Raw genomic sequence first — 25,666 nt, 5'->3', positions numbered from 1 at the left:
TTTGTTCCCTCTCCAAGCTGGGCTTGGGCTGAGCAGCAGCCCCACATAAGCACCCTGCTCCTTCCTCCAGTGGAAGTGGAGACTCTCAGGGTCAGATGGATGCAGCTCTGGGGCTGTGTTGAGGGGAAGACATCTCTGTGTACAAGGGCAAGGGATAGTTATGGGGAAGGAAAAGAGGTGGAAGGGGGTTTCTGAGGCCACTGAAGCTGCGAGAGAAGTCTTTTAGAGAAGCTGGAGAGCAGCATTTGTGGTGTTAGGTTGCACGAGGCATGCTAGGACACAGCCACTCAGGTAGTCCACGCTGACTCCCACAAGCAGGGTACACACAAAGTGATAGAGGACCACTGGCCGAAGTGAGGATGTTTAGGTTTGTGAGCTGTATTAAGGTGACGGTAACAATTATGGAAAAGGAAAAAACTACTCAGTCTTGAAACATTTAAGAAGTGCTGTTTTACCTCCTCAGACCTTTAGTGCCTAAGGCAGTTAAGAAGTAAATTACAGCAATGAAATTTAAGGATGTATTCCAGTAAAGCTTAAGGAACTACTTTCAGCAGATACTTAAAAGTTAAATACGTGCTTAAAAACTTCACTCAAATTTCCCCTTGAACAGAACGGGTCTGAATTGTGTCAGTTACTGTAGTTATGTCTCTCACTTCATAACTAAAACTTGTGTTTATCACCGTTTTCTGGATATTAAAGAGAAGCTGATAGGCATTCCAACTTTTAGGGGATTTAGTTAGGCTAGTCAATATTTACCTATTACTACTTAGAAAAAGCTAATTTCATATAAGAACAGTTCAGAATTTTGTGTTTCTGAGATTGTATATTAATATTTTGGCAAAATTAGTCCCACCTAAAAATATCCATATCATATTATCATCAAGTAGGATATGATGTGTTTTCAAAACAGCTTTTTTTGACAACTCATAATTACTATAATCACACAAAAAATTGATGGTCATGCTTGTCTTGAACCATTTGTATAACCTTGATTTTGATGGGACTGCTCTGGCAGTACTGATATGTTTAAAATGAAGCACGAGCTATATACTTTGTTGGAATGTGATTGAGGGAAATCTTGATAAGATGATTCACTGGCATCTTTGTGTTAGCTTCAGAACTAGTATACCTATTCTTGTTTGATCAATCACAAATATGTTGTGCAGAAGTGCACTACAAACTGGATCGTTGAATGTGTAATTACAAGTTGCCCATAACTTCAGGATCTATTTCTGTTGTTTTTTAAGGGCTGCCATTAGTGTTTAGCATCAACAATGTGCACCGTTACTTTCCATTAAAAAATATATATATAGAAAATATTAGGTCATAACAAGAAGAATAACAGAAAATAACTTTAAATAAATACTAGTCAAACAATATTTCTTTTCATTAGGCTACCCCTTAAAATTACATTTGACACCCCCCTCCTAAATATAATGGAAAATACGGATTTTGTAAAAAGTTTGTTTATAATACATAAAATGTATAAATATAAACAAGAACAGAAGATAGTTATATATTATGCATGTATGGAAATTAAAATCAGCTCCTTTAAAGTTTAGATTCTGAGGACATTGCTAAAATAAAGAATTTCACAGGGAGTTGTTAAACACATACAGATAGACTTTCTCCTATAAAGCATCACAGCCTAAATTTTGCTACTGGACAAAGTATCTTTAGCAGTAGTCATGTCTTTTTCTCCTTTTTAAATTGAATCATGATTGTTAAGGTTAAAAGTTCCCAATGTGTAATACACTGTCCTTCAACCAACATAGCTCAGATCAAATATTTTGGGCATTTCCTTTGGGCAGTTTGCCAGTGCTTCATTGGATTGAAAGTTACAGCAATTTGACTGGTATGCCTATTAATCTGTTTTTTTCCCTTAGCTATTGAAAGCAAGTATTGTTGTGTCTGTACTGCAGCTGAAGTGTTTTTGCAATTGAAAACTTGCACATTTGCTTTCTGCTTACACAATGATCTATTTTGATACAGAGTTCTGTTGACTGCTGCATAAAGTAGCAAGTGCCATCACCAAAAAAAGTACAGCTATACTGGAATAGCAATATTACTTTGTTAAATAGAAAAGGCTGTCTGTGTGATTTACAGTGCTGGCAGTGTATTAAATGTGTCACGTGGGTGTCAGAGAAAGGCAAAATATTTTCTTCTGATATACAGGCTCCTCCTGTAAGTCTGTTCTTGAGTCCTACATAACTTACTATTTTAACATAACATAAATGGAAAAGTGTGTGATGTATCTTTGTCATGCACTGCAGTTCTGTAGTTAATAATTTTATAATGTAAAATAGACATACCAATATGAGCTCACTATTCACATATTGTGAGGGTCAGAATGTGTCGTGAAACTTGAAGCCAAGTAGAGAAAAAAAGGTTAAAAGAAAAAGAACTTCTCTTAAGTAAGGAGACTATTTCTTCTCTTTTCTCAAATGTTTCTCAAGGAATTTGAATGTACTAGTTAAAACACTCATTAAACAAATTTTTATGTAGTATTGTAGATCCTTGGAACACTGCTGATCCTTCGGCCACACTTTCACACAGGTTAGGCTATTTTAAAAAAGTAAAGACAAAACCAAACCAATCTGTCCTCATTCCTGTCTCTGCAAACTATGTCTCTCCCAACAGCAGCCAAGCACTCATTTTGCTGACTGCATTTCTCCACAAAGTCACCTGGTGCTCTTCCTTCCCCACAGCTGCACCCTCTCAAACATCAGGCAGTGCACAGCATTCATTGCCCTCATGGTGTCACAAGATAGCACAGGGTAATGGAGATGAACAGTAATGCTTCCAATGTCTGTGATGGTATGTTTTAGGTACAGTTCCTACAACATGGGTTTGAACTGTCTGGAAATGATTTGATGTAATGACGCAAGACTCTTCTATGAGAAATGACAATGGGACAAGGATAAAGCAAAATATAAGTGATGATTTAAAACATTGAAAGCAAGGTGCTTGAAATTAGGACTTGCAATCCAAATTATCGCTGATAAATAAGAGTTTCCTAGTGTGTCTGGAATTTCTTGAGGTCCCAGGACTGCAGTTCCCATTGGCTTCAGTAAGATTTATAGGCAATTGAAACTCTTGAAAATCAGGTGACATTATTCATGATAATCAACACAGTAGTGCCTGAGGACCAAGAAAACCTTGAGGAATTTGCAACCCAATATATGTTAGAGACAGTATAGAGGATAAGTATAACTTAACCAGCATGATTGAAACAAATGGCATATTTGTTCAAAAATCCATTTCCCTTTCCTTTGTAGGAGAGAAAGTGAAAGGTTGAATGATCAGTGAAAGAGGATAGGAAAGAAGAGGGGAAAAAAAAGATATGAAGATTGAAAAGCTGAAAACGATGGAAAGATTGAAAGTTGAAATAAACAGCTCATTGGCACAGGAAAAGTAAAGTCCAGCCAAAAGCATATTCTCTGAAGGTGCAGAGGTCCAGAGATGTACATGTGTTGCTTGCCTTTCCTCATGGCAGCTAGTATATGTATATGTTTATAGATATATGATTCATTTGTGTCAGGTTAAAGAATGTAATGCAAACTTAATTTAAAATAACACATGTACAACTTGATTAATCAGTACCATGGTAAAAGAAATCAAAACTATCCGTGTGACCTCTTCAGTGAGAGATTTTACATTTTGTCTTGTAAGATTCTATGTAAATAATCATATCTGCAAATTATATTTTCAGTTTGAGACAAAACGTTGTACATCAGTCTGAGATCTCTGTATGGTATGCACTGGGTACCACTTATGTTTTAGTTTTATTTCCAGAGAGCTTTGAAGGAATGTATGAGGTGGTGAGTGAGTTTAATTGCTGTTTATAGGAGAATGACAAGCTAAATATAAGGAGTGAGCCCACATGTCCCTACTTATAGGCAACATTTAATGCAGAAACTTTCTACTGGAGATTTTTTCAAGAATTCCCACCAATATTGCAAAACACAGTTTTTCATCAGAATTGTTTTGGTTTTGTTTTTTTTTTTTTTTTTCCTCTTCCAGTTAAATGCCTTAAGACTTTTCTTTGTATAATGTGCAGTGAACTTAAAGAAGGAACATGTTAGTTTATTATTTGATTTTTATCTGTAAGTAGGATATGGGCCACGGACAGGACACAAATGTGAAAATAAAAAACTTGATCCCTAGATACCTTACTATGTTGAATATTTACTGAGATTAATTCTCTCTATTGCCTCTCACCATTCTACCCCATACATATTCCAAGATAGTTTTGTTGAACTGAATATGATTTCCCATGTATTTACTTTTTGGTAGAAAAGTTAAAGTGAAATACAAAGGCATAGAAACAGGAAAATAAAACGAGAGTAAATCCAAATGTATCAATTCTGCCTTTCAAAACTGTCACCTGTGAGAAAGAGATCTTTAAGAGAAGGTTCACAAATGTAGTAAAACAGGCAGATTTTAGAGTAGTTTAAAGTAGCAGTTGAAGTGTTACTAAAATGCAGCAACGCTACTCCTTTAAAAGTTGATTGTTTAACATATGCAAAGGAAGTTATATGAATTATCAGAGCTTTTCAACCCGAGCATCCTTTGGCCACTGAATTTTCTCAAGGGTATCCAGAGAAACCACCTGCAGACTAAAACAACTAAACAGAAACTGCAGAGTAATTTAATCCTTTTTGTCTTCCAGATATTCTAGATTGATATAGGAGTATGTATCTAGGAGTATATTCCTAGGTGTATATTCCTTTATCCTTTTGATTTGCTTGGTGTCAGCAGCAATTTTGCATATAAGCTCAGGGCAGTGCATAACCCTGAGAGTCCTACTTACCTCCTTGAGTTAATTTATTACATGATTAATGATGTTGTTACAATGAATACAGCCCCTTTTTACTAAAAGAAGCAAAACATTATTAATTCCCTAACAACACGTTACATGAATCAAGTTGAATAACTACTAAGGTAGCTGTAATACACAGTTTCATTGGAGACCAACTGTAATGTAGTGCTTATTAATGTCCACTTCTTGCTAACATGTCCATGTGAATACCAAATAGATTACTAACGTTAATGCTGTTGATATAACATGTTCCTAACATAAATATACCCTACGGCTCGGTCAATTGTATTCTAAGCCTTAGATACCGAAACCATAATATTGTTGACTGAAGCTTTACAAATTCACATACTGTATACATCATAAAATACTTGTCACAGAATTATACTGTTTTATGACCTGCATCAAGTGGCTGAAAAAAATGCGTTACTTGAAGAAGTAGGGCTGAAAATTAAAGACTAAAATGAAGAACAAAATGAAAACACCTTTCTTTTGAGAAAAAAAAAAAAAAAAAGGCTTATTTATAATTACCTTTAAATTATTTAGGCTTAGCCTCTCAAACTTTCAAAAGACGCAGAAAATATTACAGCACTAGATTATAACTTTATTTTTTCTTTTTGTTCTCCATAGCTGTATGCTAATCATTGTGCTGTGTGTGAACTGACTTTTTCCTCCCGTTATGATCAAAGTCTTTGTTCTGGGAATGATCACATAATTACACAGAAGATTAAAGAATTCCCATGAATAATTTGTGCTCATTTCTCCCTGTTAAACCCGTTTAACCCAGTTGAGCATGCCTTGCTGGCTCACCTCAGAGACTCACATTTTCATTGGAAAAGTAGAATACCCACCCTCCCCTCTAGCTGATAACTTTCTGACTTCATCCTGCTGCCTAAACATTTCCCTGAACTTGACCAGCTCTTCTCCAAAGCATAAAAATTTGTCAGTGTTCATAAATAAAAGGACAAAGGAACTCTTTTTGTGAAGAAACAATCAAAAGGAGAGGTATAGATTTAAGAATTCATTGAGCTATCAGAATGGAAAATCCTTTCTAGTAGTTGGAACCAATGTTGGGAGACATATTTTAACTTGTGATCCCTGGAGGGTGAGAGGACTGCAAGAAATTCATTGTCACATCACAAGCTACTCTAGCTGCTACATCCCATTCTCACCACTTGAACACCCAGGTCAAGCTTTTTGTTCTTGGATCCTCTTCTGGCTGAACACTATGTTGTTCTTTGGCCATATTAAGATGAGGGCAAAAAAAAAGTGGTTTTATAATTGAAGAGTAAATATACTGCAAATTCCTGGTGTGATTAAGGTTATATTTTGATGTATTCCCTCCCCCCCACCTTTAAGAGTCACCTTGAGTACCCTCATGAAAGTAAAATGCAAACCCACCAAGATTAATATGCTCTACAGTTTACCATATCTTAGTTGTCACATATTAGAAAGGCACACCTATTTTCTGAGCATGGAATATGTTCCTAAGAATGATTATAGCTGCAGATGGTGAATTCAAATCCAAATATGAATGTTAACTTGCTTGGCATTTTTGAAGATCTGTGGTTGGCTGCTGCAGGAACATGCACATTATGGCCATAGCTGCTTTCAAATAAAACGGGGCTACAGGATAAGAGCTACAAGCAATGAAGTGGTAATAGCACAGGAACAGTTTGGAATGATGTTACTACACATGTTCTTAGTACTGTCTTTCCTTCCTTTGCTGCATTTTTTACTTCTTCACCCCCACACAGTGGAGAACAATTTCCTATCCACAAGTCATAGTAACTGACTGGTACCTTGGAAAGTAAATGACTGAAAAACAGTACTTCCAGAGAAGAATCGTGTTGCGTGTCAGATGCCTGACTTCTCACATGCTGTAATCTACATGGAGCAATACAGCTGTCAATAGATTTTTCTACTTAGGTGTTTATGAACTTCCGGTTTTGTTAACTTATATACGAATTCTCCCCACCTACTTCTCCCTCTCTTCCCCTACGCAAACTGAAAATGAAAGACAGAAGATGTCAGGTTTTGACAGATGCATTATTGCATGTTATATGTACACATTAAGTTCTTTTTGTCTGGTTTGTACAAAAAGAGAGAGGTCTGGAAAATGTCTGTGTATAAGAGAGTATCTGTACGTACATTTGTAAGGAGGATTATCAGTGAGACTCTCCATGTCACATACATACATTAATGAAATTTGGAATTAACTAAGATGATATGAATGGGTTCATATTGTTAAATCTGGACATCTTCATTGCAGACATCATGTCTAGACTGTCTTTACAGTCAACAGAAAGAATTAGGAGGTGCAAGAATTCCATTTACTCCACTCTAAGGTAGGCGTCTACCTGAGGACAAGATTAATTGAACACTTACCAACTTGATAGCTACTAAGAGTGGGCATTCTCTAGGTGGCTCTGGTGTTCACATATGACAGCAAGTCCAATTAAGATGCAGCAGATCAGATCAAGACTCTAACTAATCCAAGAGCCTATCTCCAGCTGTGTCAGATACAGAAACAGGTGATGGAAAAAGTCAAAAGCTGTGCCAGAGGGCTCAGCCACAGCTGAGCAAATAATAAAAAAAATTGTAAGGGGGAGCTGAGGATACTCTTGGCTTCAGAATGACCTCAGCAAACATATACCTGCATGGCACAAGCTGGAGAGAGAACTGAATAAGGACAGTGTTGTCAAGGAGGAACTGGGTGCCACCAACAACATGGAATCATAGAACTATAAAAACACTTAGGTCAGAAAGGACTTCTGGATGACTTTTAAGCCATCCTCCAGCTCAAAGCCAGAATAACTTCAAGATTAGATCGTGTGGTTGATCATTTTATCACCTTCACTCTGATCAGTCTGTTGTTGCTGGTGAAACGGCAAGGATGAGAGAAAGCTGCCATCAGCAAGCACCTGCACTACATCCATGGGCATCTCAATTGTAATGGCCAGCAGATGCAGGAATATATGCAGAAACGGGGCAGCAGTACAAAGCACCGGTTCAGCTGCAATAGTGTAACCGATGAGCCCAAAGGGAAGCACTGAGCAAGGCCTGAGCCCCTCGGTATGGGCAAGGAGGAGGGCATGCAGCCACATAACATTTTTTAAACAGAAGATAAGATTCTTCTCCTCTTCTCCACCTCTTCCAAAATCACAGACTAGTGGCCAGTGGCAGATGTCAAGGCAAGTATTGGAACAAGCTGTAAATACAATGACTCTTTCTAAGATAAGGATCTGGCTGGCTGTGTGTGAAACATGGTTGTTGATATGTACCAGAACTATGGCTTGTTTGGAAATGCAGGTTAGCCAAAAGCAAGAGACTTGCTTGCCTGCATTCTTTATGACTGTGAGATTTTGGGAGGTGAAACAACTCTGAGAAGAGCACACTGCAAGTGGTATAAGGTTTTGTTAGAAGTTTTGTCTTGTAATTAATTTCTGCTGTTACCTTGGATCACTAATGTACAAAAATGTTTAAACTGAGCTAAGTACAGTATTCATCATCTGTGTAGGGTATCCATCTTCTAATTTACTCCCGGAAAACAGGCCCCTTGGAAACAATTCACATTTACTACTTGGCAGTAACAACATAAGCTTACAGAGGGTATTTAGTCAAGGGCTAGTATTAATTGGGAGAAGTAAGAAACATATGTAGAAAGATTTAACAGTATTTTTTTTCCTGTCATATTCTTTAGATTTTGAAATTTGGAATTGTGGCAAGGATGGCTGAAAATATGAATTCTACTGCTTTGGTTCAAAGTACTGAAAAGTTTCAGAAAATGAAATAAAAAGTATAATTTTTGTCTGAAACATTTCAGTCTGGGGCTTTTGTGAGTCATCTGTTAGGCAAGAGACAATAACCGTACAGTGAATATAAGTAAATATTTTGTTCTTGGTGACATAAGAACAGTGAAAAATGATTAAAATTCAGGAAGATGAAAAGTCTGATTTTTAACACTTTCTTTAAAAACATTCTATCAATTATAAAAGTGGAAAATTATTCTGGTGAAAGGCCTACCTTACTTCAGAGATAATCCGGAAGAGTCACAGTTCTCTCAGGAAATAGTTACTGATAAGAAATATGATATTCTTTGAGTTCTTTTACAATAATTCTTTATAATCATATGCTTCTATTTAGGACATTAAAATATGAGTACCCCTAATAGTAAAAGAAATGTATATTGTTGCATAAGAGAGAATGTGACAAAATTCTACCATTATTAATTTTATCCTTTTCATTATTGTAGTTTTTTACAGATATACATAGTGTGACACAATGACTGGAGATTTAAGGACTATGGCATAACCAGCATTTTGGTATTTAATGACATTCTGAAAGCTGTGCTAGTCCATTGCAGAATAAATGAGAATTTGACTACATGGGCTTGACCTTGTAGGAATGTTCAATGCCTGTTTATAATGCGGAGATCAATCATCTCAGATTTGTCAAAATACCAGAGTTCAGGTGCTGGAGGCACTTGGCATTTTGCTGGATCAAGTGTATTCTCTGTGTCTCAACAAGTGCAAGTATAGTAAGCAAATCCTGTGTTTTTGTCTTACTAACCTTGCTTCAGAAAGAAAAGAGCATGTGTGATCCCCTTGTCACAGTTCCTTATTTAAAACCTCCATGAATAACATTTGGTAATTTCCAGCTAAGCTTGGCGTTAAGGCAGGCGTGTGTGTGGAAGACATGAAGCTCTGAGCAGCTTCGTTAAAGTAGCAGTGGGTCAAGAGACAGCTGTACAAATTCAGGGCACAGGGGAGGACAAGTTGCAGTGTGAATTTGTCACCTGTGCTGCCAGCCAGCCCACCAGCCAAACGTACCGCAGCTGCTCAGCACACGTGTAGCTCTGGGCCAGACAGCGATTGATGCTTCTTTTTCGGTTTGTAGCTAAGGGCAGGTCAGGGAAACAAGCTGAAGAGAGAAAGTTTTGGGGTAGGCTGTGGAGCTTGGGGAAGAACTGAGGATACTACAGTGGATTACAGAGGAGAGGGAAAAGAGAAATTGGAGGTTTTACAATGCAGCAGAGAGGCACTTATAAGCATATTGCTAGAAAGGTATGGAGAGAATGATGGACAAACTTCTGTGGGAATTGTGCCTTGTTACTTCTGATACCCGTGAAACAACGTGCCAGTCAGATAAGAAAACCTAAGTCAGAAAGTAGTTCTGTGGCCCCAGGTAGAAGGATATGGACTACTGTTATGCTATTAAGAAAAAGTGAAAGAAAAACCAAACCAAACCCAACCCAAAACAAGCAGTCCCGTGCGTGATGGAAGGAAGCCAGGCTTCAACACGCTTTTCTGTCTGGAGTCTCGAAAGTCTTATAAATGTCAAGCATTTCAGCTTTCCCTGAATGAAATTATTAACAGAGATACTGTCTAGTATCCAGATGTCTGTTTTAATGAAATTTGTAGGTGTTTAGTATCTTTGAAACTTTCCAATGGGTTTCAAACTAAGTAGGCTGTGGAAATACAGTAAGGGAGGGAAACACAAGCACAGCAGGAACACTTAAGTCTTCAAGCTAAAAATGACCACCACATAAGTCAAGTAGGCATTATGGAAGGTGACATATTGTCAGGTTATTTAAAGTGTAAACACTATTACAAGCTATGCCTGGTATCACAGAGGATGACACTCAAAATCAGGAGGCAATCCAGAACTGGCCCCCGATATCTTTCTCATGTAGGCATGGGATGACATAAGTTTCAGCTCTGTGGGAGGCCAACCTATTCAGCAGAAATACTGTTTCCTGAACATGCTAGTTTCCACCCTCTGTCAACCACAAAGCTAAATTTATCAGTAGTGCTGTGGTAAGCACTGTAGAGCTGACCAGAAGGGAATTTGGTCACATATGATTATCAAGGTTAATAATAAACATATTTTTTAAAAATAAGTGTACATACCAGTACGTCACATTGATGAATCACACGCTGATCTGATATACAAATCCATGATTCATGACCATCTTTGATTTAGCTTGATATGTTTCTAATTATACAAAGACTTTTCTTTTGCTTCTGCCCCTCAGAATGCTAAAATAGCCTTTTAAAATCCCCTTTTAATGCAAAATTACAGAAATATTTAAGTCATCATTTCTCAAATAATAGACATAGAATTATGATTCCCAAACCTCAAGAATCTGGATTTGATTAAACATTTTATTAACATGCTGGAATTTGAACTGTACAAACGTAAAATTAATTCATAATTATAGTTACCAATCTCTTTCTGCGCCAATAGAAATGACAAAAGACTATATATATATATGTTTTACTTATGTATGGATTCCATTTTTTATACCAAGTTACTTTCTGAACATAATTATTTTAATAAAAGAGTTATTCTGCAAAGAGTTATTAATTCATATTGCAAATGCTACAGTATCATGACATACTTTCAGCTTTTAGAACAAATCTTCAGGCAAAGAGTTACAAGCAATATGGATCCTGTTTTATGTCTGTTTTCAAGGAACTGCATAATTTCTCCATGTCTTCTGGTGCTTCACCATAGAGAGGATTTGGAAAAGAAGTAGCATTCACATCTTCATTAAACAGATACTAACACAAAAAAACATAAATGAAATTTAAAAAGCAAGTCATTCAATTTGTTTGTTAGAATAGACGTATGAATGGCTGTAGACTCATCACAGAAGTAACATAAGATGTTAAGTTCAAAGCAAACTATAAAATCTCTAAACTTTTTAGACCAGATTTTCAGCTGATAAAAATTAGCATAGCTCCACTGAAACCATTGTCCACTGGTTAAATGACTGTTCAAGTCATTTAACCTTCTGTACCCATGCCCACCTTTGTTTTACTCGTCTCCAAAGCTCTTGCTTTAATACATGTATAGTATTATTTTGGGGCAATCTGTGTACAGCAGTGTAATTGCAGTGGGTCACTAATTTTGGTACATAGTATTGTAATTTAAATGACTGGTTCTAATTTTCTTGAATGAGGAATGTATGAGAAAAGAGATAATATGAACTCTTCAGGTGAGGACTTCTGTAGTTCTAAACATTTTCTTCAGCATCTGTCTTACTGGAAGGTGCTGAACTACTGTATGGTGTAACACGTAGCTACCATAGCAGCATTAATGAAATTGCTATTACGAGGTCCTTGTCAGCCAATCCAACCCTGGTCATCTTTCTCAGATTTCCAGAAGTGCTAACATTATGAGTAGCAATATACCATTCACTTTAAGTGACATTTTTCCCTTTCCTCTGCAAATTAATTTCATCTAATAGCCCAACACATACCCTACTTTAGAAGAGAAATGTGTTATTACATACCTCATGCCATGGAGAAACACTGATTTGAACAACGGGTGAGGTGGCATACCCAGGAGACTATAAAAAGAAAAAAAACTGCTTCAGAATATTTTTAGCGAGCTGCAAATAGTATTTCAGAAATATCCTTCCATGTGGCTGGCTGAGTAACACACTCTATGGATCCAAAACTATGAGGCAATATTATAAGCAAGTGCGTGGCACCACTAAACCTCATGGTTTCAGTGTTCAGAAAGGTCCAGGGAGAATTGTTCTTTACGAAACTTACAGACGTCCACAAGTATGTAACTTGTGGGTATTCAGCTGGAGATAAGGGCTGTTGCTCATGTTTTACCATATCTTTTGATTGGCGATACACCATTCAGATTTAGGGCTCATCAGAGTCAGAGAAAACTCATACCTCTTGTTTTCCCTTTTAAAGGAAGAATTAGTGAAAACACATATTTTCCCAATCTTAAAGAAAACAGAGGAAAATCTGGTACAGCCCTGGACTTCAATCACAGTGCCTGGGGCTGTCTTCTATGAAAATGTCTCTCCTGACACTGTGCTTCTGTTTTTCAACTTGCTATTAAACGAAGCCTGTCAGAAATCTATTTTAACTACAATAAAAATGTCCTGATAAATTGGACATGATTGTGATGGGAACGTTTCCAGCTTGGAGCTCTCACAAACCCCAACCTGTAAGTGAATTAATTTGATCTAATGTCTCTAAAATCAGGTGTAAGGAACCTTTTATAGAAAGTAAATGGCATGTCATAGTTAATCCTATTCAAAGCTGCAGTGGAATCTTATATTACTGACTTCGGAAGGGACAAGGAAGTTTTATTTTCTGTTTCAAACCAAGACTAGTTCTTTCTATGCTAAGAAAGGTAGTATCAAAATGAGGGCAGGAAGGAGGTTTTAAACATTTTTTTGTTTCTCCTTTTAGCTACAAGGTGTTATTTCTGTATTATTTTCAATGATAAATCAAATAGCAGAGACAGCTGCATTTTAAGTCAATCATATTTCTCTTGTTAAATGTAAAACATAAATTTTGGCTACCATTGTAATTTGATAATTAAATATTGCCTTGAAGTCTTTTGCTGCAATATGTTCACTTTTAGATATATATTTTATTCACAAACTTCTTTGTTACTCTAGCAGTCTCTTAATTATGATCCACAAATGGTATTAGGGAAATGTGTGACCAAGTGTTTGTTCAGTGTCAAGGTGAATTTTACAGTGAAGGGAATAGTAATGCACATTTAAGATATTGGGAAATGGTATAAGCTATGTCATTAAAGTTAAGTGAGTGTGCAAAGGCAACTTGGGTGCTGAATCATGCATTTTGTTTTTGTTGTGGTGGTGGTTTTTTGTTGTTGGGTCTTTGCTTTGTATTTTTTTCCAGAAGCAAAAGGAGACAAGTTCTAATGAGCTTTTTCTTCTATATGTCAGGCTAAATATTTCATCCCAAACTCTTTTTTTCTCAGATTCAGCAGCCCACAGTCAGTATTAGTTATAAACATCAAGATGTTCTCAAAACTGAAATGATTTCAAATCTGCCAATGTTTGGAAAATACACTGGAACTGATCTGAGTGCTGCAGCAATTTTTAATTCCTACTTCTTTTATTAAATAGCATTCAGTGAGGGATTACACAGTTTGTTTTAATGGAAAACTTATTTTAGGACTACAGCCTTACATTTTTCTGAATGTATAGAAGCAGCTATTGCTACTTACCTTTACTTTTCCAGATGAGCTAAGGTTTTCGTACAATGGATTGGCAAAAAAACCATTAGCGGTTTCCTCCAGTTTCCTTGATAAGTCAAGCAAACAACAACAAAACCACTCACAATATCACACAGGTTGTCAAAGAAATAAACAGTTTCAGGCTGAAAAGACTTGAGTAAAAAAATACAGATGGCTAAATATATTTTTGACTGACCTCTAATGAAATGAATGAAATTAAACCGAAGTTCTGTGTAAGTGGTGTGTAGGTTAAAATAACATTTTTTCATTTGTTGCTGCTAAGAATATATATATGCTTTTGGATATGCATAGAGCTATTCGGTATTCATAAAATGGAGGTACAGTGCTATACATTAAATAAAACAAGTTATTAGCTAAGAAGTTGCATTGTTATAAATTGTTTACATGTGATGAGATCATGTTCTGTGTTTTGCTACTGTAAGACTAGCAATTCAGTAATTATCATCGGTCTTAGTCTCCGAGTTCAAGAACATGTTTGTTATTCAATTGTTGTAAGAACTTTTTTCTCCAAGAATTAAGAAACAACTTGCATTTTAGGTCAAAATAATCAGAATTAGTTTTAAAGCTACAGAAGCTCCCCATACCTTTTGCTACAAACCCAGAAATGTGTAAAGAATCACTGAAATTATTGGAATGCAAAGGTTTCATGAATGAACACAATGCCTTAAGCAATTTATAACAGATGAAAAGGACAAATTTTACTAATTATGGGTCTCATGTCCTCTACCTCACCTAGAAGTTTGACAGAGGCCTTCACATATTCCGTTATTTTAGAAGCACTTATGACCTGTGCAGTTAATCCCATTAATTCTGCAAAAGCAAAGGATATTTGGGGATGGAACTTTCTGCCTACATCTAAATTTTTATTCCATATAGATGACTGGTTGCTAATATTCCACAATTCTTGAAATCATCAAAACTGTTCCAATGCCATGTAAAAAACAACAGCTGAATTAGTTAAAATTACTGAAGAATGAAGCAGAAATACACTTTTTTTTTAAATCTTTGCTTTTGAAGAGATGCATTTAGTTGGGTTTTTTTCACTAATGTGTTTATGACTAAGAGCATATACATGCCTTTGTGTACATAGAAAGATGCGTTTGTACAGTATTCTAAAATAAAAAGTTCCCTAAAGCTAATATGCAATATCAATGATTGAGAGATGAATTTTCTTGTATTAAAAAGTGTTTCTATTCCAAAGCTGCTCCTACAGACGGTTTAAGCAGTGTGTCCTTAGGAACTGATAGACAGGTTCTGTGTTACTGTGGCAGGCAGGACTGAGGGGACAAGAGCAGTCACAGAAACACAGCTGATGGAGGTGTTGGGAAGGGAAGCTGTTGTTCCTCAGCAAGAGCCACAGGGGAGACACACCGCCTGATTTCTTTTGCAAAGAACTAAAACCATAATGGATGCTTCGGAGGAAGGCACAGGTAGGCTACAGAAATATCTTGCCTTATGAGTTAAATGAGTGCAAGAACCTAAGTTTGGGTTTTAGACTAAAACAGACATGTCTCCTTAAAATCTTTCACAGCAAGACTGCCAGAAAGTAATTCCTTCTAATGCCAGTCTCGTAATTCAGTTTGATTACTTGACACAGCAATGTGGAGAGCTGAATATTGAGCCTGTTGATTTGTTCATTTGATCTTAACCATAATAAATCATGATATTCTGATGCTTTTAGTTAGTTTAGTGAAGCTATATTATATTACATTATTTATATGCCTCCTAAGTGTATATTCACATGCTAATCCGCCTGAATAAAGTCCACAAAATGTACACAGAGTTGATTTTTTTACTCTAAAATCACACCATGGCTCACAAAACCTGAGGCCAGAAGCAAACTCAGATAAGTTTTCAAGGAACTTGGCTCTGCTTCTAAACTAACGCCCAGAGGGTCAGATTTGCATGCCTTAATTTTGGTGTCTCATTTAGACATCACAAAACAACTGTATGGCCTAACAGCATGATACAGAATTAAGCACATCAATTCTTCTTACAATCAGTGGAGACACTTTCAAAGGGCAACACAAGTCACACAATTCACAGTGGAACCACATTTAATGTGCCAATAAGAAATTGTAAGGATAGGGATGGGTCTGATTCTCTTTCATCCCCCACTCCTCCATTGAACTTAAGCAATTTGTGAGACGTATATATTGCTTATTTGGACAAGAACATGCTGAGTACTTTGGTCTGTCCTGAGAGCAGGAAGGATGCTGAACATAGATCTCCAGCTTCCTCTGTGAGGAGGATAACTAACCAGCAGGATACCGTGCCAAACTGTGGGCACCGAAGAGAGTGCTGGCTGAGTTCTTCAACAGCGTGTCTGTGGTTGCTGTGTTTAGTGCTGAAATTGGTCCTGTCTATGTGTGGGAGGTTTTCTCAAGCATGAAAATTGAGTCTTGCTCAGGTTGTCTAGAAGATTTCAGGTGTCCCTCTACTTTAGGTCTGAATCATGAAGAGCATATGTAGTGGGGCACCTAACCTTAAGGACTGTGGGAATTTTATGGCCCAAAATATGAGCACTGGTTGAATTTATGCACCCCAGATTTAGGTGAAGTGAAGACTAAGCTTTCTGAAGTTCTATTCTGTTCTTAGGAACCTTTTTGCAAAAGCAGGGCTTTGGAAGTCACCTTGAATATATTACCTTACATGTAACATATATGTTGCACATATATACACATAGATGCATATATGTGAATGTATTTATACAAACATATATATGGTTACACCCTGTTTGTGACTCTAGCAAACAATTCTTTCTAAGGGATACCAATAATTATCCTTAAAAATTTCTGAAATTTTGAATGACTTAAAAGACCTTAAAGAACATACAAGTTTAAATCACTTCTTTACACAAGTGCTATAATCCATCAGTTGGATGAGGTGGTAACTGCCTGAAGTAGTCTGTGCTTGGGAACTGAGATGACACATTCACATTTGCATGTTGTGTGTACATCCCTAGAAGTAAACACAACACATTAGATTTTGAGTTAATTAGAAATTCAAAGCTTTCCTTATTAGAGCAAAGCAATGGTATGCCCACTCCCGTACTCTGTCACCAATATAGATACTGCTGAGGAAAGCATAAAAATGCAGTATTAATCAGTGGGGTGAGTGTTGCCATCTGGTCACCAGTTTACACCTTAATTTTAAACTGCTTGACTGGGCAGCTTAAATAAATGTATTGCAGTGGCTTGATTTAAGCTCATTCTTGCAGTGCTTGCTGTTACTTGACATAAATGAAACATGGTCCTGCTAGAAAATGATAGGTTATTGCTACAGTAAAGAGCAATATGCCCATCACAAGGTCTCATGATGGGGAGAAAGTTATGTATGTGTTACCATTGTACAGTAAGAGCAAGGTTAATATATCACTCACAAAAATTATGGTCCAGAACAATTAATCAATGTGAAATGTTTATAAATCTCATTTGTGAAGAAAACCCATAAATGCCAAGTTCAGAAGACTGTACTAAGCAAGGAATAATTAGGGTTAAAAATGTTAAGCATAGGATGGTTTAGTAAAAAAAAAAAAAAAAAAAAAAAAAAGACTCAAACATGTGGGTAAGGCAGCTCAGAGAGAACTGGGTTTTCTAACATAACCAGAAATACCACAATAGGAAAGTAGAGGATTAATCATCTTGGGATGAGGTCACATGGGTCATAGCTTTGCTAAGCTCATCTGCATTCTTTAGTAGCAAAAAATACTGCCTTGTCATAGGTTGCTCTACTACAACTTCACAGAGATGGGAGGAATTTGCGCGCTCCACAAAAAACCTGCCAATGTATAAAAGGACTACTGAGTAACATCATGCTATTTAATGGAAAATTAAAGTATCCAGATTTCATTTGTTTGGATGCAATAGGTCAGAATTTTGTACTTTTCAATGTACCTTTCAATGAAAAATCAAAATATTTCTTTTAGTCAGTTCTCCCATTTGTACAAAATACAGTACTAGACGCATGTTTATCATCAGGTCCATAACAACAATGACAAAATCCTAGTGGACCAAAGATTTAATTACAATTAAGCTACTGATTAAAATAAGCCCTTAAAAGAATTGTTTATATATGTTCTAAAGCTTCTGTTCTTAACAGAAACTATAACTCATGATCTCAATATCCAAAGCATTTATAAAGCCTTTTACACTAAATTTAGTTTTGCAGAAGTAGGCTATATTTTGCACATCCCACAGGAGAATCGGGAGGTGTGATGCAAGGAGGGTAGACTTTCCAAAAGCTGCATTTAGAATCATCTACAATTCACTTGGATGCTTGATTAGGCTGTTAATATGTTGTCTGGGCTTCCTAGGTCTGCACTTTGTACCTTTGAGTCACTTTAGGAAACCTAATTATTATTTTTTTTTTTTTTTAAATCAGTCCTTTGCATCTTTCATCTTGGTGATCTTGAAGGCTACAGACCAAGAGATTTGCTCTGTTTCAGCACGTCACCTCTTGTTTCTTTGCAACCTTTCCTATGTGTGGTGGTTGAGAGATGTATGTTTCAGAAAAACTGAAGACTTCTGACGATAGCACTCGGTTTCATCCTTCAGAAAAAAAATATTCTGCAGAAGAAGGAATGGATTTGGATAGTAACTCCCAAACAACAGTTGTGGCTGCTGCTTCCTAGTTTGTTTTTCTTTTTCTCCTAAAACTGTATCTTTTTTTTTTTTTTTATTCTACAAGAACAGTACCTGTCTCCCAGTTCACAAGCTGAAAATGGTTCAATGAATGTAATTCTATTGTCATTCTGTTTATCAGTTTGGGATACAGGAACAGAGGCATAGCCAGCAATGACCTCTGACAGTCCTTCAGATCTGCTTGGAGAGCCTCCCCTGGAATACGCTATCCGTTCCTCCACACTAGACCTCCAGAAGCGTATGCTCTAATTGGAGAAAATCCTGGCAACAGCAACTGGGAATCATCATAACGGTAAGAAAACCTTAACCATGAAGAAAGGCTGAAAGCACTGAGCTTGTTTAGCCTAAAGAAAGCAGCCTGTAAGGAGGCATGACAACTGCCTTCAAGTACATAAAAAGCTTTTTGCAAGGAGGAAGGGAATAATCTGTTCTTGTCCATGGTGAATAGGAATGAACTTAAATTGTAAACAGACATATCAGCAGTTAGAAAAAAACTTTCCAATAGTAAACTTTCTTTCTACCTAGGGTACCAGGGTTGCCTGAGGATGCCATCAAATTCATGTTGCTAGAGGTCTTCAAGTGCAAACCCAGAAGTGATGCAATTGAGTCTGTCCTGTCGCAGGCTAAAAAATGGCCTCTATGTGTCCTGTTTTCCCATGATTTTCTATCATTTTAAAATATTTTCTCAGAGCACCTCAGTTTTTCACTTTGTTGCCTGTGTGGCAACATACATTACTGATGTACTTTGGAAAATTTAATGTTCTATGTTCATTATGACCGGCAGGACTGATAACAGCTGTGGTACATTAGCATTGCAGCTGATGGCACAGATCAAGAACAGGAAAGAAACAAACTGAAAGGATCCAGGGACATTGACTGCTTTGGAGGCCATAGCAAAGAAGCATAGCTTAGTTGGGCGGGAAGTCACTCACTTTTCACATTCTCACTTTTTAAAGTAGAATGAAGCATGAGAAGGCAGCTGCAATAAAATGGAAGCTAAAATTAAGCTTTTCTTCTATTTGGTCAATAAAGACCAATGCCACTGAAGGAGTGGAGTAACTGGCAGCCTTCCCTTCTGGACTAGAAAACGTCATCTCTGGAGCATGAATAGGAATGAGAAACTTATAAACTTCCTCTGATTTGGGACTCCTATACAAAAGTTTCACATATCCCCAGCTGGGAGCTGGAAAGTAGCTTGCATATCTGAATGCCATTGTGGTAATGAAGTATACTGCTGCCAAGCCATGTGGCGGGTTGTTTTTGTCCATTAGGAAATAAACTTATATGATGACTTCCAGTAACTCCCACTGAGGCACTGAAGAGTTTAAAGCCTGCAGATCACAGATTAAACTCTTGCAAAGGAAGGAGAAGAAGGAGAGAGCGAAGGGGAAGCAGGGAATTCTTTCTGGGTTGAGAGGAGGGGTTAAGGCACTATCGGTTTTTCCAGTGAAGAAAAAGAGGGACAAATTTAACTCTCAGATTCTCACCACTGTTAGTGACAACTTCTTAGCCAGCAATTGTCTAAGGGGTCACCAGCCTACTCCTGCTGGCTGCTACCTGGTTTTCTGGTGAAAAAAATAATTTTATTGGACTCTGAAACTTCTCCTCCAGCTCTTGCGCACATTTCTGTGCTACTTGCATTGAGGCATAGATGGACCTGCGCTCCATTTTAAAATGTCCGGCAAGATAACACCTACAACTGTTAATGTGTCTCTGGAGGACCATCTGCCAATGAGTATATGTGTGGTTCTACACCAGTAAGGAAAAAGGAGACACTAATAAAAATTATTTAAAAATAGCTAGTGAAAGGATTTATCAAAAGGTAGTAAATAGGGGCTCAAGTGTGTGAAAGCTTCCCTGTGAAAGGATGGCCAAGCAGGTGCTCCTGGAGTGCCCCTAATGCCTAGTGGCTTTAAGAAAACAACATGACCCACAAAGGCTGAAAGCAGACACAAGCCTTTGAAGTGAAAATGCATTGTAGGAAAGTATCATTCATGTGCACAGTTAAATTCCTCATAAAATCTTCTTAAAAAAAAATCAGGAGTAAAATCTCATGCCTCTGTGTGGTGCTGTCACATTGTACATTTTACAGACTTATGCAAACACAAGTCATTTCTTATTCTAAAGCCTTATCCTAAAGATCCAAACTTCAGTGTGGTAACATTGGCTGCATTTTGACTAGTCACTTCTGATTACTGATTAAGCAGTCAAGGAGCAACTTGCCTGAATTTACTACTATGTTTCCAGCTATGATTTTTGTATAAAAAATCACTCTAGGCACTAGGTAGTTGAAGAGGGAGAGACAAACTGCCTGGATGAACCTATGTTCTCAAATTCAAAGTTTCAGATTTCATTGTTTTCACAATTTCACAATCTCAATCAAATTGCCATTTATTAGCTAGATTATGTCTTGATAAGATGCCTATAAAATACATTTTAACTTACATGTTAAGTCAACTATGATTAAAAACAGTGAAAATACTTTTTTTTATTCTGTATCGTGGGCAAAATGATTTGACAATCTTAGTCAGTTCCTAGTAGACAAAACTTGGAACCACAAAAATTTTCATCATCCTAACTTGCCTTTTGGCAGCTCCAGTGAAAACAATCAAGACCAGATTGAGCTTTGCTGTGTAAACTTTCTAACCCTCTATTCACAGCTCTGATTCTCTTCATATCTTCATATTTTTTTTTTAGCATATATAATTACAAAAAAGGAAAAAATATTCCTTGAATAGAGATACATGGGTATAAGAGAAGTGGATGGCAGTGCAGTAACCCTTAAGCAGGCATTTATGAAAGAAAAAGGTAAAAGGGACTGTTTAGAGCACAGGAGAAGTAGCATAATTTAAAATAATCACTTGTTGATTAAAAAAACCACCAAATATGTTTTGAGAAAAAAAATCACACTTTTTTTTTTTTGCAAAAATATTAATTGAAATGACAAAAAAAAAGAAAAAATCAACTAGCTGTTACAACACAACTAATCTTGTGCTTCTCAGGTGCCTTTCCACATGTACCTTAGCAGGTTGTATAAATGTGAATGAATTAAGTTTTAAAGCCCCTGTGAAGTAAGATAAGGAAATTCTTCTTATTAAGCTTATTAAGCGGATTATTCCCACTTTACAGAAGAGGAAGCAGACATAAAGAAAGTAGGTGAAACTATGCACTCAATTAACAGTAGCACAACCGCTAAATGTTCCTGCTTTAATATTTTGCTTCTGTGTCCATAGACAACTCTACCTGTCAGGGGTAGCATGAAGTGTTAGGAGACATGTCAGCAGCAATAATGTCAGGACAGGAGTCTGCATAGTTCAGTAGATAGTTTGGGAGATAACAACATCCCCAAAGAGAGAAAGGTCTATAGCAAAGCACAAGTTTAAAGGAAAAGAGACAGCTTTGAAGATGAATTCTGGAGAAGAAAATGAGGGGTGAAGGGAATCTAACAACACGAAAATGGACAAGGCAATGCACAACAGGAATTGCTGAAAGGGAGGAAGGGACAGTGGTAGGTACGTGATGACAGAGAAGGATCTAGCAGAATAAGGCAAGAGATGGGCAGAGAAGAAATACAAGTGTTAGAGGAAAATAAGAAACAGGAAAAAAATTTTAAGAGTTTTAAATTAGGGAGGAAAGGGAAAGCAGAGATTATGAGAGGGTTGACAGGAAGGGCAAGGAAATACATCTGTGAAATAATGAACTGTCAGTCTAAGGCATATCTTAAAAAACTCAAATAACTGGATGAAGAGCTATCTCTAGTACTACTTGTACTGTTATTCAAAGCACTTGAAATAAATTTTGAAATGAACTACCACCAATTTTACTGATTTTTTTCCTTTACTGAGGATGCATTTTATGCAGTAGGATGTCAGAAGACAATTTAGTTGCTCTTTGCACAAGCATAGTATTGGATAGAATAATATAGATTTTGAAAAAATAAATAATCACCAGCTAGAGCACTCATTCACCACGAGTAAGATAGGTCCTTGAAACACAAGCCGAGACGTCTGTACTGGGGTGATCTTAGTGCAAGATGACAGTATTGGATGATGGGTGTGAGATGAAGAGTTAGGGGAAATGGCTGGAAGGAACAGATAAAGTGACTTTGGTGAGACACATCTAAAGAACTACTGATTAAGAAGACATACAACATTAAAAGAGAAAGTCAGATTTTGAGTATGTCTGTAGTAACTGAAGGAGAGGGGGCAAACACTATGATTTCTAAAAAAAAAATCACATAATTCTTGAGTCTCACAGCTTGCATTTTTTCTAATCTATTAAAGATTTTTATGAAAAACCCTAATATTTTAAAATAGAAAAAACCCATTTTTATCCCATCCAGTTATCACAGGGAAAGTTCACAGATGTGTGTAAATATTGAAATATTTAGGGCGAAAATGTCCCACCAGGTATATGTGGTACTCAGTAGCTTCAGGAAGAGCTGTGAATCTACTTTTAAGAAACTAAACATCAGAGGTTTCAAGAAACCATAAATACCTCTTATTTCTCACATTTAACAATCATGTACAAAAATCAGGGCTACTACTATTAAGGTGGTTGATGAATTTTATAATTTAAGAATAATCATACAATGTTGCAATCAAAACAGTCTAAGCAGTCAAGCCGTAACTCATTGTTTCCAGACTGGGATCCACTAAGGTCAGCTTTTGTTGCAAAGCTAGGTTTTATGCTTAGTCTTGCATATGAAGGCAAACAGACTGTGGGGAGATTTAAAAGTTGAAACCAATGAGACTGGGCAGTTAGCCATTGCTTTGTGCCACATTTGTGTCTGCTTTACACAAAATAAAAGTTTCACTTACGTTTCTGGCACTTTCTTCTTCGAAAGGAAATACAAGGCAGCAGCTGTAATTTTAATCAGCAAGAAACCGATACCCAACCCAATCCAAATATCTGAAAAATCAGAGCCATCAAAGACAGAAATAAGTAAGAGGAAACACTCAAAGAATGAATTGAAATCTATTTTTTTCTTTTTACAGACCCACCATTTTGAAGGAGACTTGAAGTTGGAGGCTGAAGAGGCTTAGCACTTATATGGCAACGGTTTCCTTTCCATTCTTTTCCACATCTGTGAATAAAACAACAGGGTTTGAAAAAGGGAGAAGCAAGGATCATAAACAGTGACAAGCACACAAGAAATGCAAATCCTTTTGAGCAGTTTTGCCGGTGAATAAATCTCACCCAGGAATCACAAAGAGCAGCATCAAAGCTAATAAAATGAAATTTAAGTGAGAAATACACAAAACAAACCTAAGAGAGAGAAAAATGAAATAAAACAAAGTTCAAAGATTAGAATTGGCTGCCTTGTACATGTTGCCACTGTATTGTTCTCCCACAGCAAAAGAAATTTGACTAATTTCCCTGTTATCCCCCATGTGAGAGTTAAATAAATTTCTGAGCTGAGGATCTGGGACACTAATGTAGAGAAAGATACACAATTAGAGTTAAGATGTTTTTCTCTCCCCACCTTATCTGTCTCTTGGTTTTCTGTTTTCTTGTAAAAATGATACCCCTTCAACAAATGCTTCTTCACAACCTAAGCATTGAGCTAACAACTTCAGCCATGTCAAATTATTTTAAGTTTGCTTTTTGGTTCAAATCCAGTCTTGATTTGAAGTAACCAAAATACAAATAATCTGACACAAGCTTTGATGTTTTACTTTACATTTGTTGCTTAACAGTTAATCACAGTCACCCAAAAAGTGTGTATAATTTCTCACTTTAATTTGTCTAGATTTAGCTTTTGGCTACTTGTTTTTATTGTGGCCTTCTCCATCAGAATGAGGGGACCTTGAAGACCCAGGTGAAGGTTGGCTGCCTCTGCTGAGACAGGTGCAGTTTGGAGCACCCAAGCTAACCCTTCTGGGAACCCCAGCAAGTCTCAAAATGGCCGGTAGGCACCTACATTTACAAACCCTAAATGATGACTAGTGTAAAGGGTTGTTAGAGGGATAGCTACATATTGACATCTAAATTTCAGGCACCCCACTTGATGAGGTGAACCCCACGCTGAGTGTCACGCTGCAATGACTTCTACCAACTTTTCAATTATCTGCCTGTCTGGTGGCTTATGAGCTTCATAAATTTTCAACTTTTTAGAAAAAGCAGCTTCAGAAATAAGTGATGGTGGTAATCCAGCTTCAGCCCTACTAATGTCAAATGAATAGGAAATTAGTTTCACTTCTCATGATTTCTCTTTTTACAGTTTCACAAACTATTAATATGGGGGGTATTGTATATTGAGTTCCTTTCTCACTGTAACACCAACATTTTTTTCATAGTCACCAATTTTTATAAAGTAATTTTTATTTTGTAATTGTGGTTTCTTCTCCTGCCCTTAAATGTATAATATGAAATCACACATATATACAGTTAAATCTTTATATTAAAGCTGTTTTATTTGAACATGTGTGAGAGAATTTTGTGTTGTTTGTCATGGTTTACCATGTGGTATTGGCTGTGTGCCTTATCCTAGCAGTTGCACACTGAATTAACTGAGGCACACTGGAGGCAGAGGAGTATTTAATTTTCCCAGAAAATGACACTGTGGTGGATGTAGGTAGAGGAAGGGTAGGATTATATGAGCGGCAAGCATCTGTCTGCAGCCTCAGTGAAATTTAGGAGAATCCTGAAAGGATCAGTGCATGTCGGAAAACAGATCTATATCCCAGTCTCAGACATGACAGGAGGAAAGTGACCACTAAAGACCAATAGAGGCTGATGTAGGATTTGTTGCAACTCAGTGGACCATTGAAAAACAGTGGGCAGAGAACATGCTAGGAGGAAAGTGCCAGCTCTGCTTGAACACAGTGGGCACAGAGAGATTTATTTAACTCATTTCACCTCACAGACCTGAGTTTTCTCTGGTTAAAGGGTTACCTTGTTCAAGGTTAGTGATTGATATACTAATGAATCCTAGCTTTAGAGACTGGAGCCAGTAGCATATTCTGACATGCTCATTTTAAAGAAAAAGAGGCACAATTTCAGCTGACAGCTCTGGCTGAGCTGGAGACCCATTGTATTCAGTGACTGAAAATACCTGGTCCCTTCAGTCCTCCTTCTTCTTCAGCATGCTACAAAATCATGTAATTCATAAGCTGGTCTTTTATGTGGACTGATGATTTTATACAAATGTCAAATT

At 37.0% G+C, this 25,666-nt stretch overlaps 1 protein-coding gene across 1 annotated transcript in view; it reads right to left on the bottom strand.

The window, feature by feature from the left end:
- Window positions 1-11,180: 11,180 nt before the first annotated feature.
- The window catches only part of MALRD1 (MAM and LDL receptor class A domain containing 1), a 291,220-nt gene continuing 276,734 nt past the window's right edge, over window positions 11,181-25,666 (bottom strand). The window contains exons 36-40 of the mRNA XM_049798440.1: window positions 23,511-23,593; window positions 23,328-23,418; window positions 13,835-13,910; window positions 12,120-12,176; window positions 11,181-11,385 (exon numbers count right to left, since the gene is read on the bottom strand). Of these exons, the coding sequence (XP_049654397.1) occupies window positions 11,257-11,385; window positions 12,120-12,176; window positions 13,835-13,910; window positions 23,328-23,418; window positions 23,511-23,593 (436 nt within the window). The 3' untranslated portion in view covers window positions 11,181-11,256. The remainder of the gene's footprint in view (window positions 11,386-12,119; window positions 12,177-13,834; window positions 13,911-23,327; window positions 23,419-23,510; window positions 23,594-25,666) is intronic.

Source organism: Accipiter gentilis, chromosome 4 (assembly GCF_929443795.1).
Source record: "Accipiter gentilis chromosome 4, bAccGen1.1, whole genome shotgun sequence".
NCBI classification, from domain to species: Eukaryota; Metazoa; Chordata; class Aves; order Accipitriformes; family Accipitridae; genus Astur; species Astur gentilis.
The sequence above is the reverse complement of the archived record's forward strand: the minus strand, read 5'-3'. Positions and strand labels throughout refer to the sequence as shown.